The 14,840-nt window shown below is 49.8% G+C and overlaps 1 protein-coding gene across 2 annotated transcripts in view; it reads left to right on the top strand.

Annotated features, from left to right (window-relative positions):
* GAS7 (growth arrest specific 7) overlaps window positions 1-14,840 on the top strand; it is a 213,500-nt gene that overhangs the window by 104,064 nt on the left and 94,596 nt on the right. Inside the window, exon 2 of one of the 2 annotated variants that reach the window (XM_065416085.1) lies at window positions 13,330-13,450. In XM_065416085.1, coding sequence (XP_065272157.1) covers window positions 13,330-13,450 — 121 coding nt within the window. Of the gene's footprint in view, window positions 1-13,326; window positions 13,451-14,840 lie in introns of both variants that reach the window. The other variant, XM_065416084.1, reaches the window with a different exon arrangement.

The raw sequence follows: 14,840 nt of genomic DNA, 5'->3' as shown, positions 1-14,840 counted from the left end.
TCAGCTGGAAGTCTAAATGTAGTCAGAGCCTCCCGGGGCAGGGCCTGGGCAAGGAGACTCTCTCCTAGACTTTCCACTGATCCTGAGAGTCAGTGTGGGGGGATAATTCCTTGTCAGCCAGAGCTGCGGGAACTCTTGCTGTGGCTGCCTGAAGCCCACAGCAGGTGTGATTCCAGCTACAGAAATGGTGAACCTGGCAGAACAGAGCCCAGCTAGTGGAATATTTGCCGAAACAGGAATCCGCTCATGTCAAACAAGACATGTTGACCATAGCCCATTTGGAAGCCTGTCTCCTGCAGGCTGCTCATGAGCAGCAGTGTCCTTCTAGCCGCTAGACTATAGCAAGGCCAAGCATAGGAAGGAGCAGTGACATCACAGCATTTGAAAACCAAGATTGATAGAAAGAGGAGATGGGAAGTGGAGATGAGGAGCCCTCTCTGAGTCATGGCTGGGAAACCATTCAAGCTAGGAATAGGCATTTTTTGTTTGGAAGATATAACACAGAGTGGCGGCTGTGGTGATGAATGAGAGAGCTGGTGAGGGTGAGCAAAGCATGGCTGGCGAGGGGATCCTAGGAGGAGAGTCAGCTGAGCATACTGCTTATCAACTGGCTCCACAGCTCGTGGTCAGAGCAAAGCAAACAGCTAAGCTCATTATGCGGAGCACCACCAAAAGGCAGCAGCCACCTATGGGGGTGATCACACACTGCACCGACAGTGAGGGCAAGGAAGCTTTGCCTAAGGAGCTGGGCAAACTGGGACTTGGTGGCTGTGATGGGTTAGACCCCCCCCCCCCCCCTTCTGGGATGCCACCTGATGTACTGGGATTTCACTGAGCCCCTCCTGCTCCACTAGCCTGGATTCCCTCTCCCTGTTTTGCTGAATTAGGCTCTCCGGCCTCTTGGAGCACACACATACAGGTAGGGCCACACCCAGCTGCAGACACAGACTGAAGTCAGCTCTGTGTGAGAGGATTCACCCAGCGCACATGTGTACACCCCCTTTGGGGAATAAACCCAAAATAATACTGTCTTGTGCTGTATAGAAAGATCTGCACAGTGCAAGCTCCTAAAAATTCACCCTCTCCCTCAATGTGAAAATAAATATGCACAACGTCTTGCCCCCCCCTCCAGTTAGAAATTGCACAAACTGGGTTTAATAATAAACAAAACAAATGTATTAACTATAAAAGGCAGCTTTTAAGTGATTATAAGGGATAGCAAACAGAACAATGTTCTGTTTGCTATCCCTTATAATCACTTAAAATCTGATTACTGAGCAAATAAAACAAAACACACACACTAAGCTTAAGATCTTAAAGAGACTACTTTCAAGAAGTAATTTCTCACCCTAAATGTTATTTTAGGCAAATTGCAGAGTTTCTGTAGCTTAGAGTTCCAGTTATTTCTTCTTCAGACCCCTGTCTCAGTCTGAACTCACCCCTGCCTTTCCCCTCAGGTTAGTTCCTTTGACCCCTCAGATACTTTCAGCAGTCTTTCTTCTTGGGTAGGCAATGGAGGAAAGACCAGATTAGCCCCCTCCCAAGCCTTAAAAAGGATTTACCTAAGATGGGAAACCTTTGTCTGATCCCCATCCCCCTATAGAGGAAAAGTACCAGCAGTGTCCAAGGCGGTATTTTGTATGAGATGATCTTATCACCTGACCTTGCAGTGTCAAAGCAACTATGAAACCAGGTTTATTTGCAATGTCCACAGGAAGGAACTCCAGGCCGATGTGAGATCCACATCTTCAAAGACTCATTGTCTTTTTCTAATGGCCCATTAAGGCTGATTGCTTACTGTCTGGTGGGCATTTCCCCAAGTACACACACAGTTGTAATTGTTATATAGTCAATATTCCTAACTTCAGGTACAGAAATGATACATGCATACAAATTGGATAATCACATTTGGCAAATCATAACCTTTCCAGTGATATCTTACATGAGCCATCTTGCATAAAGTATATCTTATTTATGTCATATTCATATCATAACCATATTTCTATGACGAATATGGGGTGTAATGTCAGTGGCAAAGCCCCTTTAATTTTTAGTGGCCCCACAGTACCTTGTATTTTAAGATCCACTCAAAAGCTCCCCAGCCAGGGAACTCCTTGGCATTCCTTGCATTCGTGACGGGCTCCATGACGTGTGCAGCCAGCAGACACTAGTGGAGCATGAACATGCCACCTCCCAGCCACCGATCGGTCTGCACAGATCTAGTAACCAGCTCTCCAGCCATGTGCTGCTTTCCAGAGCTGCCTGAAGTGGAGACGCTCTTATTGTGCAAACAGCTGAATGCTAGACTGCTTCAAAACCTGTGCATGCTGCAATCAGGAGAGTGTCACAGGAGAGTGCCCCTCACCCCACCCCCTTGCACAGCTGATACAATGGTGCCTCACAGCCCCAGAGACCACGTGGGAGTCCTCTGTCTAGGAGAAAAATCCTGGCTTGTCAGACAAATGGTGTGTCATTGATTTCCTTTGAAACATCACTATTAATTATGCCAAAGAGTTTGCTGTAACTCTCAATAGGCAAGAACCTGGTGCTGCTGGTGGCCTCCTGTCCAGCAGCTGAGCTTTTCTAAATGGAAACATCGGGGACTCATTACGTTTGTGCTGCTGCCCACCCGCACTGGGAGCTCCTTGTTTCTTTTCCAGAGCACACCCATCCCCCATTTACAGTGACACTCCAGGCCAGAGTGGAGAGGGTTTGGGGACAAGAGATGTCTTGTCACTGACTGGCCCCTAGTTAATGGGAAAGAAAGGGCCGGTGCTGTGCTAACTGCACCCCAGCAAAGCTAGTGAGCCATGGCCAGAGACCTTCACTTCCCCTCAGGCTGCTCAGCAGACCTGCGGGATGGTCCCATAGCCGTCAATAATTCAGCCCGATGAGAGAGGCCTAAGAACAGTATCACCAACCCCAAATTGCTAGAAATCAGCAGTCAGGCCCCCTAATACTGGCTTAATATATATGGAATTTTCAAAATAATCAGTGTTGGAGGCTTTTATTCACCTCCTGGCTTTTGAGCCTTTGGGTCCCGCTTGGATCATGTTTCCTGGCTTTTCTTCACAACCAGAGGGGTTAGAAAAAGATGTTTTAAAATGGAAGATTCTCTTGTAGTGACCTGACTCCAGGAGCTGGGGCTTTAAGGAAAACATCAAATATCACAAGAACTGGCCCCACTGTGGGGAGCCTCAAACCTTGGTAATGAGGCAGGACTGGGACTGCCCCAGCCAGGGCCGGCTCCGGGCACCAGCTTAACAAGCAGGTGCTTGGGGCGGCCAAGGGAGAGGGGCGGCACCTGCGGCAATTTGGGGGCGGCAGGTCCCTCACTCCCTCTAGGAGCGAAGGACCTGCCGCCGCCGATCGCGGCTTTTTTTTCCCAATGACCGCTGCCGGTCGCGATTGCGATCGCGGCTTTTTTTTTTTTTTTTTTTTTTTGCTTGGGGCGGCAGAAATGCTGGAGCCGGCCCTGGCCCCAGCACATTTGGTCACAAGATGTGGCCCTAAAAGCACCCCAGTGCCTGAAGGCCAGGGCTTTCCGGTACTAGCAGTCAGCCTCAGCTGGCCTGACCAGCTCAGCAGACTCAAGCTCACTGGTGTCATAACCTGTGATTAGAAGGCATCATGGAAGGTGTCATGTGTACACTGGTGACATGCTGGTCATTATTATTATTGCGTGGTGCATGCACAGGTGATATGTGAAAAATTATAAATATGCCCTGGAAATATGTTCTTAAAATGTGGTTGGCAGGTAGGGCTTAAGTCACCTCACCCTGGACAAATGAATGTGGTTCCACCTGCGTGGCTGTGTCTCCAGTGTAAATTCAGCAAAGAGAGAATATACAAGTATATTTACATAAAAGCTAAATACCATAATCAAATTAGCAAATTGGGGAGGCAGCTGCTTAACTATCCGGGTGGGGTAGGGACTGCAAAAATTCACAAGGTGTCAACTCCCTGACGCCCCCAGGAGGACTGCCTGGCTTTGAAAACAAAGATAAACTTTGAGGATAACAGGCAGACAGAAAAAGGCATTTTGGCATCCTTCACCTAAGGGGACAAAGAAAGGCCGCACTTTGGGTTCTGTGTTGGACCCTGGCTAAGGACTGGCCAGCCATCTGGAAGAACAAATGTGGTGGGAAAATTACTTTGCTTTGTTAAGTTAGAGTTGAGTCTTATAAGCGTATTTTTACTTTTGTTTGTTTGTAATCATTTCTATCCCAATTGCTTCTACTCCCTGAAACATCTGCTCTTTGGTAATAAACTAAATCTTGTTTTATTACACAACCATCTCAGTGCACCTTATCAAATGGAAGGGTAAGATCCTCAGCCAAACTACCAGGCGGGTGCTGTGTCCCATCTCTTGAAAGGAGCAGAGAACTTGGTAAGGTTTTATGAGTGCTGCAGGGAGAGGGGCTGAGCAGTGCAGAGGAGACAGTTTTGGGGAGAGTCGGGACTGAAGTGCTGTTGGTGGTGTCACCCTGAGAGGTGTAACCAGGCTGGTGGAAGCCAGGGTGAGGCTGTCGTGCTGTGAGCAGGCTGCTGGCATCAGGGTGCTGAGCCAAAGCTGCACAGCTCAGAAGCACCCAGCGTTACAAAGAACACAACCCCCTACTGGTCTGGATTGATCCCCCAAAGCATCACTCACGGTAGTGATGGGCCAGCCCGAAGGAGACCAGAATGCCTGGAAAAAGGAGGCTGAGACCCTTGGAGCTCTCTTGAGTGCTTTGACTATTAAGTTAATTCAGATTGAAATGGCTCATCGTCTTGGTTTTTATTTCTAGCCTGCAGTAAAGGTAGCACACGTGTCTCAGAACTCCAACGTGCACTCCAGCTCGCAAGGGAACTGGGGAGCCGCCTCCTGCCCCCTCTTCATGTCAGTCACAGCAAGGGGTTTAGGGATATGACTGACTCATATTGCTCCTCTTTACCCAACTCTGCAGGAGGGAGCTTAAGTTTGTTCCTTCAAAACTGCTGCCTGGGCCTGTCTTCCACCATGGAAGGCTGTGGGAGCACACAGGGGTCACGGAGGATTTCCAGCTGACCTGTCAGAATGTGTTCAGGCTGAGTCTGAGCCCTCTTGGTTTCCTAGCCTTGCTTTAGTATTTGGGCTTTTCTCCTCCTCAGTCATGGGTATACGGCTGATCAGTGCAGACTGAAAGCGATGCCTATCAGATTGCCGGAGCTGTGAATTAGAGAGCAGGGCTGAGGCTGTTTCACTGCTGCAGTGAGAGTGACTCTTGGCTGCCGTTTGAAGAGAGAACTGTGCGGTGGCATGGTAGGTGTCCTTGCAGCGGAGCCTGGCTGAGCACTCTACCTGTGCACACAGCCTCATTACTGCACTTCTGCCTGGATCAGTCACTTCTCTGCAATTCCAGGTCATCCCAAATACCACAGCTGGAGCTGCCCAGCCCTCTGCTATATGCTCAGCTCATAGTGACCTTGACCAGCAGCTCTCTGGCCCATGGAGTTACCCTGGGGGGAGATCTGATCCAGGCTTCCTGTCTTCTGGATGAGACTTCAGTATAATGCCCCCAGACCCTGACCAGCTCCTGCACAGCCATGCCAGCTCTGGCCAGCCACCCTGTACACGCTGCCCCCAGTACACAGCAGTGGACACAAGAGTGTGGCCAACTCTCTCTATTCTATCTTGAGTTTTGTTCTATTTGGTATTTCAGTGAAGGCCCCAGCTCCTGAAATCACAGGAGCCCCAGAGAATCTCAGCTTTTGTCTGAGTGAAAAGTAAGTTTCCAGCACTTGTGGTTGTAGAGAAAACATTAAACCCTCCAGCATCCACAAGCAAATAGAAACCTCACCACTATTATTTTTAAATCTCATGGTTTTGGGGTCTGACTGATGATTTTCAAATGCTTTCAGCTGGCAACACTGCAGTGACAATGACAATGCTGAGCACTCGGCAGCCGTGGTTCTCCAAGTGCATCCCAAAAGGCAGCTGGGTGTACTGGCCCCATTACAGATGGCCCAGGGAGGGGACGTGATTCACACAAGGTCACCCAGCACATCAGTGGCAGAGTCACAAACAAGACCCAGATCCCCTGTCCCCCAGGCCTGGGCCCTGGAGCCAGATTTTCACAAGAGCTCAGGGCCAGGTTTCCAGGGGTGCTTGGCAGCTCCAACTGGGGCTGGACCTTTGAAAGAGCTCATCTCCCAGCCAGGTACCCACCTGCAGGAGATGTTCTGCACGATGCTCAGCATCCAAGGCCAGCCAGAGGGCCAAGCGTGGTGCAGAGTCTGGCCTCTGATTTGGGGGCCTTCCCAAGAGTTGGCCGATCTCTCCTCCCCCAGCCTTAGGCTCCACACTCTTTCCCTCTACTGGTTCAACCTTCACTTTTTCTCCCCCACATCATCATCATTTCATTTCTTTTGCCTGCCCCAGAACTTCTAGGACAGTGTTTCCGTCATGTTCTACTCTTAAAGGGACATGCACACCTTCCCAGGCAGAAGTCATCTAGTTTTCCTCCCCTCAGAATGACTGGAAAAGGGGGCAGGTGGAAGTGGGAAGAACAGGACTGTGTTGGCAATGGAGACAGAAGGGAAGAAGTGCAAGAGTGGGTGCAGCAGCCTGGCTGTAGGGGTGGGCACAGGGCTCCACAGAAATGCTGTTAAAGTGACGAGCACCATGTGAGCAAGGGCAGGGCTTGGGACATAGCTATACAACACCCCAATGATGCCTTTCCCATTAGCAAGGTCCTGTTCCTGTGTCTCCCTGATCCTGGGCCTTTGAAACGCCACCTGCAGCCGTGCATCCAAGGTAGTGTGTTATAATCTCTCCAGCAGGAGTCCGGAAGGCCCTGTGTCCAGGGCTCTCCTAGCTCAGGCTGTCACCCGGACAGCGTTCCTGCCCTTTCGTTTGGGAATGCCATCAGAAAAAGAAAGGCATTTGTCTGGCAGATTTGTTCCTGCTCAGTCTGTTCCACAGGTTGCTGTCTTGTGTGACAGAGCAGAGGGGGTGATGTGTCTCTCCCCCTCCCCTTAGTATCCCTCCCACAGCTGCAGGTTTGTTATGAGCCCTGGGGGCTGAGAGCCACCAAACAAAACTATAAGAGAACACTCCCCCTCAAAGCCAAAGCCCGCTGGCCCTGGCCAAGTGACTCTGTTTTCACTTGCCCTCGTGGGTAGGGGCAAAGGGCACATGACACTTTGTGCTGAGAGAGGGAAGGGCTTGATCTAGTAGTTCCCTGTCCTAGGTTTAGGATGCAAACCCCCACACCATGCCTGATATTGGGTGCATTAATCTGCAAGCCCAGAAACGGTGAGCTCTAGTCCCAGCTCTTCCACTGACTGGTGTTAACATTTCTGTGCTTAACAGCCATCTTTGTGAGCCCAGGTGTCATGCCATGGGGTCACGCTAATTCGCCCATCTCCTTGAAAGGAGAGCTACAAAGAGTTACCCCTATCAGTCCCTGGAAAAATCATGGAGCAGGTCCTCAAGGAATCAATTATGAAACACTTAGAGGAGAGGAAAGTGATCAGGAACGGTTAGCATGGATTCACCAAGGGGAAGTCATGCCTGACTAACCTAATTGCCTTCTATGAGGAGATAACTGGCTCTGTGGATGAGGGGAAAGCAGTGGATGTGTTATTCCTTGACTTTAGCAAAGCTTTTGATACGGTCTCCCACAGAATTCTTGCCGCCAAGTTAAAGAAGTATGGGCTGGATGAATGGACTGTAAGGTGGATAGAAAGCTGGCTAGATCGTCGGGCTCAACGGGTAGTGATCAATGGCTCCATGTCTAGTTGGCAGCCGGTTTCAAGCGGAGTGCCCCAAGGGTCGGTCCTGGGGCCAGTTTTGTTTAATATCTTTATTAATGATCTGGAGGATGGTGTGGACTGCACTCTCAGCAAGTTTGCAGATGACACTAAACTGGGAGGCGTGATAGATACGCTGGAGGGTAGGGATCAGATACAGAGGGACCTAGACAAATTAGAGGATTGGGCCAAAAAAACGCTGATGAGGTTCAACAAGGACAAGTGCAGAGTCCTGCACTTAGGACGGAAGAATCCTATGCACTGCTACAGACTAGGGACCGAATGGCTAGGTAGCAGTTCTGCAGAAAAGGACCTAGGGGTCACAGTGGACAAGAAGCTGGATATAAGTCAACAGTGTGCTCTTGTTGCCAAGAAGGCTAATGGCATTTTGGGCTGTATAAGTAGGGGCATTGCCAGCAGATCGAGGAACGTGATCGTTCCCCTTTATTCGACATTGGTGAGGCCTCATCTGGAGTACTGTGTCCAGTTTTGGGCCCCACACTACAAGAAGGATGTGGAAATATTGGAAAGAGTCCAGCAGAGGGCAACAAAAATGATTAGGAGTCTGGAGCACATGACTTATGAGGAGAGGCTGAGGGAACTGGGATTGTTTAGTCTCCAGAAGAGAAGAATGAGGGGGTTTGATAGCTGCTTTCAACTACCTGAAGGGGGGTTCCAAAGAGGATGGAGCTCGGCTGTTCTCAGTGGTGGCAGATGACAGAACAAGGAGCAATGGTCTTAAGTTGCAGTGGGGGAGGTCTAGGTTGGATATTAGGAAACACTATTTCACTAGGAGGGTGGTGAAGCACTGGAATGCTTTACCTAGGGAGGTGGTGGAATCTCCTTCCTTGGAGGTTTTTAAGGCCCGGCTTGACAAAGCCCTGGCTGGGATGATTTAGTTGGGAATTGGTCCTGCTTTGAGCAGGGGGTTGGACTAGATGACCTCCTGAGGTCCCTTCCAACCCTGATATTCTATGATTCTATCAGCGCTGAGACCAGAGCCCAGGTCCTGCAGAGAGCAGAGCTGCACTTACTCCACTTTGCCACACAGGGGTTCAGAAGGACAGTGTCACCCACCCTAGCTCCACGTTGCCCTCTAGCAGCTAGACCACATGTACACGTGTTTCAGAGTGGTAGCCGTGTTAGTCTGCATCAGCAAAAACAACGAGGAGTACTTGTGGCACCTTAGAGACTAACAAATTTATTTGAGCATAAGCTTTCGTGGGCTAAAATCCACTTCATCGGATGCATGCAGTTTTATTTGGACATATTCCTAGAGGTCCTGTGAATGAGATCTGATTTGGGGCCCACCAGCAGAGCTTGCATCACTGCAGGCTGGAGGATGCAGGGTCAGTGAGGTGGGGCCCACTCACTGAAGAGCAAGGATTAAATAAATATTCCTCAGGTACCTCATTCAATGGGCACTACCCAGAGGGCTTTCCTGGAGCGTGAATCAGGCCTTGAAAAGGGTGTGAGTAATGTGGAGCTCTCATCACATGTAATTAAAGACGGTCTCTGGATGCACATGCCTGGGGGCTGAGCAGAGGGGGCATGGCACCCTAAGAGCCTCAGTTTTGCCTCTTCTGAGGTTTGAGTGCTTGGCTTTGGAACCTGAACCTTGTGTGAATGCAGATTTGAGACTGAACAGGTCTAATGGCATATAGCTCTGGTGTTAGCGATGCCTGGGCAGGAACAGCTAAACACCATGCACCATAGCATGGGACTGAGTCCTCTACATGCGTTGTTATGCCTGGTGATCTAGGTTATGGTACTAGCCCTCAGTAGTGCCTTGATTTGACATGCTGGCTGGCACAACCGGGACAAGGGCGGTCAGACCTAGTGGTTGGAGCAGCAGTCGGGCTGAGTCAGGTACTGGCAGGTCAGAGTCTGAGACCAGCCAGAGGGCGAATGGAGAGTCAGGCAGGATCAGGTCACCAGGAGATCGGGGTCAGACGCCAGCTTGCAGGCAGCAATTGAAGAGCAAAGCCAAGGACAAACCAGGGCTGGAAGCCAGAGTCTAGGGTCTATTGTGAGTAGGTACTGGAGCTGTCACTTCCTGGTTTAAGCCCTAGTATCAGCCAATCAGTGGGCTATAAGGGGCTGCCACTCAGGGCCTGCTGGGCCAAGTAGGGTCAGCTGTGGAGGTGGGCAGGCTGGGCGATGCCCAACATATGCCTTCCTGGGGAGGCACTTCCAGAGCAGGGGAGTCCTGTCCTTCCTGCTCCCTCCTGCTGCTCTTCAGTTGTCTGCTGCCACCACTGCTCCTGCCCCCTCCCCCCGCTTGGAGCTGCCCCTGGCCAACCTGCTCCTGAGAGCCTCCTGTGTGCTGTGCAGAGGGCGGGGGGCTGATGTTGGGGAGTCCCCATCCTCCTGCCTGTGTACCCGGTCTCCGCTGAGCTGGGGTGGGGAGACAGGAGTCTGTGTGTGTGCTGCTGCGCTGCTCTGGGTTAGGAGTGGGAGCTGCTGGCAACTGCTGCTGGACTGAGCAAGCCTTCAGAGTGCTGAGCTTAAAGCAGGGGTGGGCAAACTTTTTGGCCCAAGGGCCACACGGGAATAGAAATTGTATGGAGGGCCATGAATGCTTACAAAATTGGGGTTGGGGTGCGGGAGGGGGTATGGGCTCTGGGGTGGGGCTGGGGATGAGGAGTTTGGGGTGTAGGAGGGTGCTCTGGGCTGGGACTGAGGGGTTCGGAGGGCGGGAGGCAAATCAGGGCTGGGGCAGGGGTGTGGGAAGGGGTTTGGGTTCTGGCTGAGGGTGTGGGCTCTGGGGTGGGGCTGGGGATGAGAGGTTTGGAGTGCAGGAGGGTGCTCCGGGCTGGGATCGAGGGGTTTGGAGAGTGGGAGGGGGATCAGGGCTGGGGCAGGGGGTTGGGGCATGGGTAGAGGCTCAGGGGTGTGGCCCCCGACCTCGTGGCCCAGCCGGAGCGGGCCGAGCCACCCACGTGGTGCAGCCCCCGACCCAGCGCCCCGGCTGGAGCGGGGCTGAGCCGCTTGGTGCGGCTCAGGGGCCGGCTTAACACACACACACACACACACACACACACACTCTCTGTCTCTCTCTCACATTCCCCCAACACACACATTTGTATTGTTGTTATTACTTCTTGGTATTTCCTATCGAAATGTGCAAGGCACATATAGTCTGTGTAATTTTATTCTTTCAAAGTTCGTTAAGGATTACAGTGCTGTTATTTTATTTTTTTGACTGAGAAATAATTTTATTTCTCTCTTATGCTTAAATTTAATTCTTTGAGTAGTCAGTTCTAAAATGCCTAACCTGTCCTTGCTGGAGTAATTATCATTATTACTTTTATTATCATATTGTGCTTTGTCATTTATTATTTAAAGTGGTACAATCAAATAATAGTATCCTCCTAGAATGTAAATTTAGCTTGTAGTCATCTTAGCAGTGTCAGTTTAAAAAACATTAGGTAAACACACAACTTGAGACACTGTGCAGATGAAGGTTGCTTATTTTCAAATTTTATTTTTAATTATATCTGTAAAATAACTTATACTTTGTATGAAAATAAATGCAGTTCCAAGTATGATACTAATAGCAATGATGGAGTCAAATTTGAGTTTCACGTACATGATTGTGATCGGTAAACATAAATGCAAAAATAATTAGAAAAATAAATTCCCTTTCTTAATAAAAGAGTAAAAACCCTTACTCACATATGTTAAAATTACGTAAATACATTTTTAGTGGAGTGAAAAAAACCTAACTGAAATATAGTAGATAGTGGCAGTAACAGAGTATGTCTGTTAGGGAAAGTAAGCCGATTTTAAACAGATTTTTATTTTTATTTTTCTCTACTAAAGATAGTGTACAAAGTATCAAACTTGTGTTTCTGATATCTGTGTTAAAGCCGCAGAGTTGATCTGTCTAGGTTTGGGATTGGGAATATTTTGCTGTATTATCTCCTCATTGTTCTAAATTTACATATAAACTGAAAATGTGGCTTTAATTGGTGTTTGTATATATTTTTTCTTTCTTTATATAACAATTAAATACAATGCTCCTGTCAGCTAATTCCTACGTTATTATCCCCAAAAACACTATAGTTTTCGGGAACCTAAGTAGTCCCTGGAATCACGGTTAAAGTTGCCTTCCACCCCACAAAATCTGAAATGGTGCCCCAGTGAGCCAGGAGTGGTTACAGGGCTGCAGGAAGGCAGTGGGCTCTGGCAAGATGCAGCCCCTGTGTGACAGTACAAAGCCCACGTTAAGCCACAGGCTGAGTGCCAGACACCACAAGTCGCAGCAGCAGCGCAGAAGTAAGGGTGGAAATACACCATATACCATGCCACCCTTACTTCTGCGCTGCTGCTGGCAGTGGCGTTGCCTCAGAGCTGGGTGCCCGACCAGCAGCTGCTGCTATCAGTCCACCCTGCCAGTGCTTAATTGGTGCCAGGACTGAGATCTGGCAGCTCTTTCAATACAAATTAAGCACCAAGGGAAGGCAGCAGGGCCTGAAAGTGTGGAGGTGGGGGGAGGGGGAGAGGGGAAAGCCTAGGGAACCTATGGGGGCCAAGGGTGATGGGGAAACCAAAATACAAGTTCGCCCAGGGCACCATTTTCCCTAAGGCTGGCCCTGCTGCCAAGCCCAGCCTCACAGGCTCCTCCCATGGGTCCAGCCTAAGCCTGCAGTGGTGTCAGCAGCACACCATCCCTGTGGGTCCAGGTTCCTACACTGGCTCCATGGCTAGCCCACGTTTTCCTGGGCTGCTTGGCAGACTTTTCCTCAGTTCTTGCTTGTGCCGGTGTTGACAGCAGAGCTGGAGCCCCAGGAGAATACAGTGAGGTCAGGCCTGGGATTCCCTGCTGGGTACATGCAGCAGCCAAGGGTCTGTCCACACAGCAAAGAAAACCTGCAGCTGGCCCATGCCAGCCGACTTGGGCTCGCAGTGCTCAGGCTGTGGGGCAGTTTCATTGCTGTGTGGATTTGTGGGCTCTAGGAACCTGCGGGGTGGGAGGGCTCCCAGAGCTCAGGCTCCAGCCCAAGCCCGGAAGTCTACACAGCAATTAACCAGCCCCACAGCCCGAGTCAGGTGGCAAAGGCCAACCATGGGTTTTTCTTTGCTGTGTAGACAGACCCTAGTGGCCCAGGCAGGGACTTTCCCTCTCACAGCCTGGCCTGCTCACTGCCTGCTTTGCACCTTGCTGTTCAATGAGTCACATTGCTCCTCCCCAGAGAGCCTCTGCCTCCCAGACTCCTCCCAAAGTCATGTGCTCTGCACAGCATGTTGTATTAGCATAAAGAGTTGATACAAGACACACAGCAGACCCTCACACTCTGTGCCACTCCACGGAACGTCTCCAGGAGATGAGGGGTGCTGCACGATCTTGTTGGAATCCAGGGCACTCTTGACAGGCTGCGGATGGGCAGAGAATAGGGGGGTAGAATTGGCAATTATTAGCTGTGTTTGTTTGTCTCACTCCTGCCCCGAGACCTCCAGATTGTAGGCCCACTTTCCGTATCCATCTCTGTTTAGACTTTGCCTTGTCTGAAAGCCAGCTTAACAGGACCCTCTTCTTCTTCCCAGCAGAAACCCAGGAAGGTCACTCCTCAGCCAGGAGAAGATTCTCTGAATTGCCCTCTGCCTCCCGGCTGGCAGAGCTACATGTCTCCCCAGGGCCACAGGTACTATGTGAACACCTTCACCAACGGTAAGCCCCATTCAAGCTCGTAGCACCTTGGCTCTGCTGTAATGAAGGATCTCACAGGTCTGTTTCTGGGTGTTTCTAATTCACCTCTGGGCTGGTCCACACTGGTTTTCAGGGAAATAATGCAAAGAACAAAAGCATGTGAATGGTACAAATAAATTTCATTGACAAATTCCAGCGACATCAAGAGGAACTCCAAGGAAGCACGGTTAAGCACTCACTCCGAAGTGCCAGAGTGAGGGATGTCTGTGCCACCTTAATGCTGACCCTGCAGTGTGTGCTGTAAGAGGCCGTCTTTAGTTCCATGGTACTTTTCTGGCGTACTGGATTCAGACTGGTGCATGGCTGATTTCAGACATGGCCATTATAGTTTTAAACTGAAAACTATTTTTTCCATCAGCTAACAAAAATGTCTGTGTGATTCCAAGTGCAAAGTGTTCCATCGCATAAGGTAGTGATAATGGCAGTCCATGTGTCTTGGCTCTTACAGAGCCCATGTGCTGTGGTAATTGGTGCTTTATAGGCAGAGGGATAAATATGGATGTAGAACCACTGATCGTGTGTAGTCACTTAGAGTTTGAATGTTGTAAGTTTGTTCTGATCTCCTATAAATGAAAAATGTCTGTGGGTTAAAACTTCCAAAAGTGGTTACGTGACTTAGGAGCCAAAGTCCTCTTTTCCAAAGGCCCTTAGGCATTTAGGAGCCAATCTTACTGGATGTCAATGGAACTTCAGCTCCTGTGTCACTTGGGCACTTTTGAAAATTTTACCCTAATTCTTAAACTTGCAAAAAGACCCCATTTCTAACCTGAACTGAGTGTGTGTCAATGCAAGAGGTCTGTGGATAGCCTGAACCAGAGGCTCTAAGGGCTGTGAAATAGCTTGGGATAAGCACAGAATAAACTGACAGGAACCCATTCATCTTTCTTGGTCTGAGCCAAATCTCTCTAGATTTGAGCCACTGGCATCAGAAAGAGAATGTAATTTTCAAACATGGTGCTTAGACCACTCAGGCTGCCACCCCCTCCCAAGAGGGCCTGTGCTCTGGATTGCTGCTTTGGGGACTGCCTTTTTCATTTCCTTTTAAAATCAGCTTTTCTCTTCACTCTAAAATGTTTGTGCCAAACATTCCCCTCCAATTTGTTCAGGCTCTGTGCATGTGTAACCCACACACCGCCTGGGTGTGGTGTTCTGTCCCCTCTAGTGGCACCAAGACCACTTAGAGAGAGATTAATGAGTCTGCTCTACAGCCTTAGCTAACAGCCATGTGACTTTTAGCTCATGCAGTAGAGGCTCATGTATTTAGCTCCAGAGGTCCCAGGCTTGATCCCGCCCGCCAATGACCGGGGTCTGTCGGCGTTACACATAGCCAGAGATGCTGGGAGAGAAGAGC

Source organism: Emys orbicularis, chromosome 13 (genome assembly GCF_028017835.1).
Source record: "Emys orbicularis isolate rEmyOrb1 chromosome 13, rEmyOrb1.hap1, whole genome shotgun sequence".
NCBI classification, from domain to species: Eukaryota; Metazoa; Chordata; order Testudines; family Emydidae; genus Emys; species Emys orbicularis.
The sequence above is the reverse complement of the archived record's forward strand: the minus strand, read 5'-3'. Positions and strand labels throughout refer to the sequence as shown.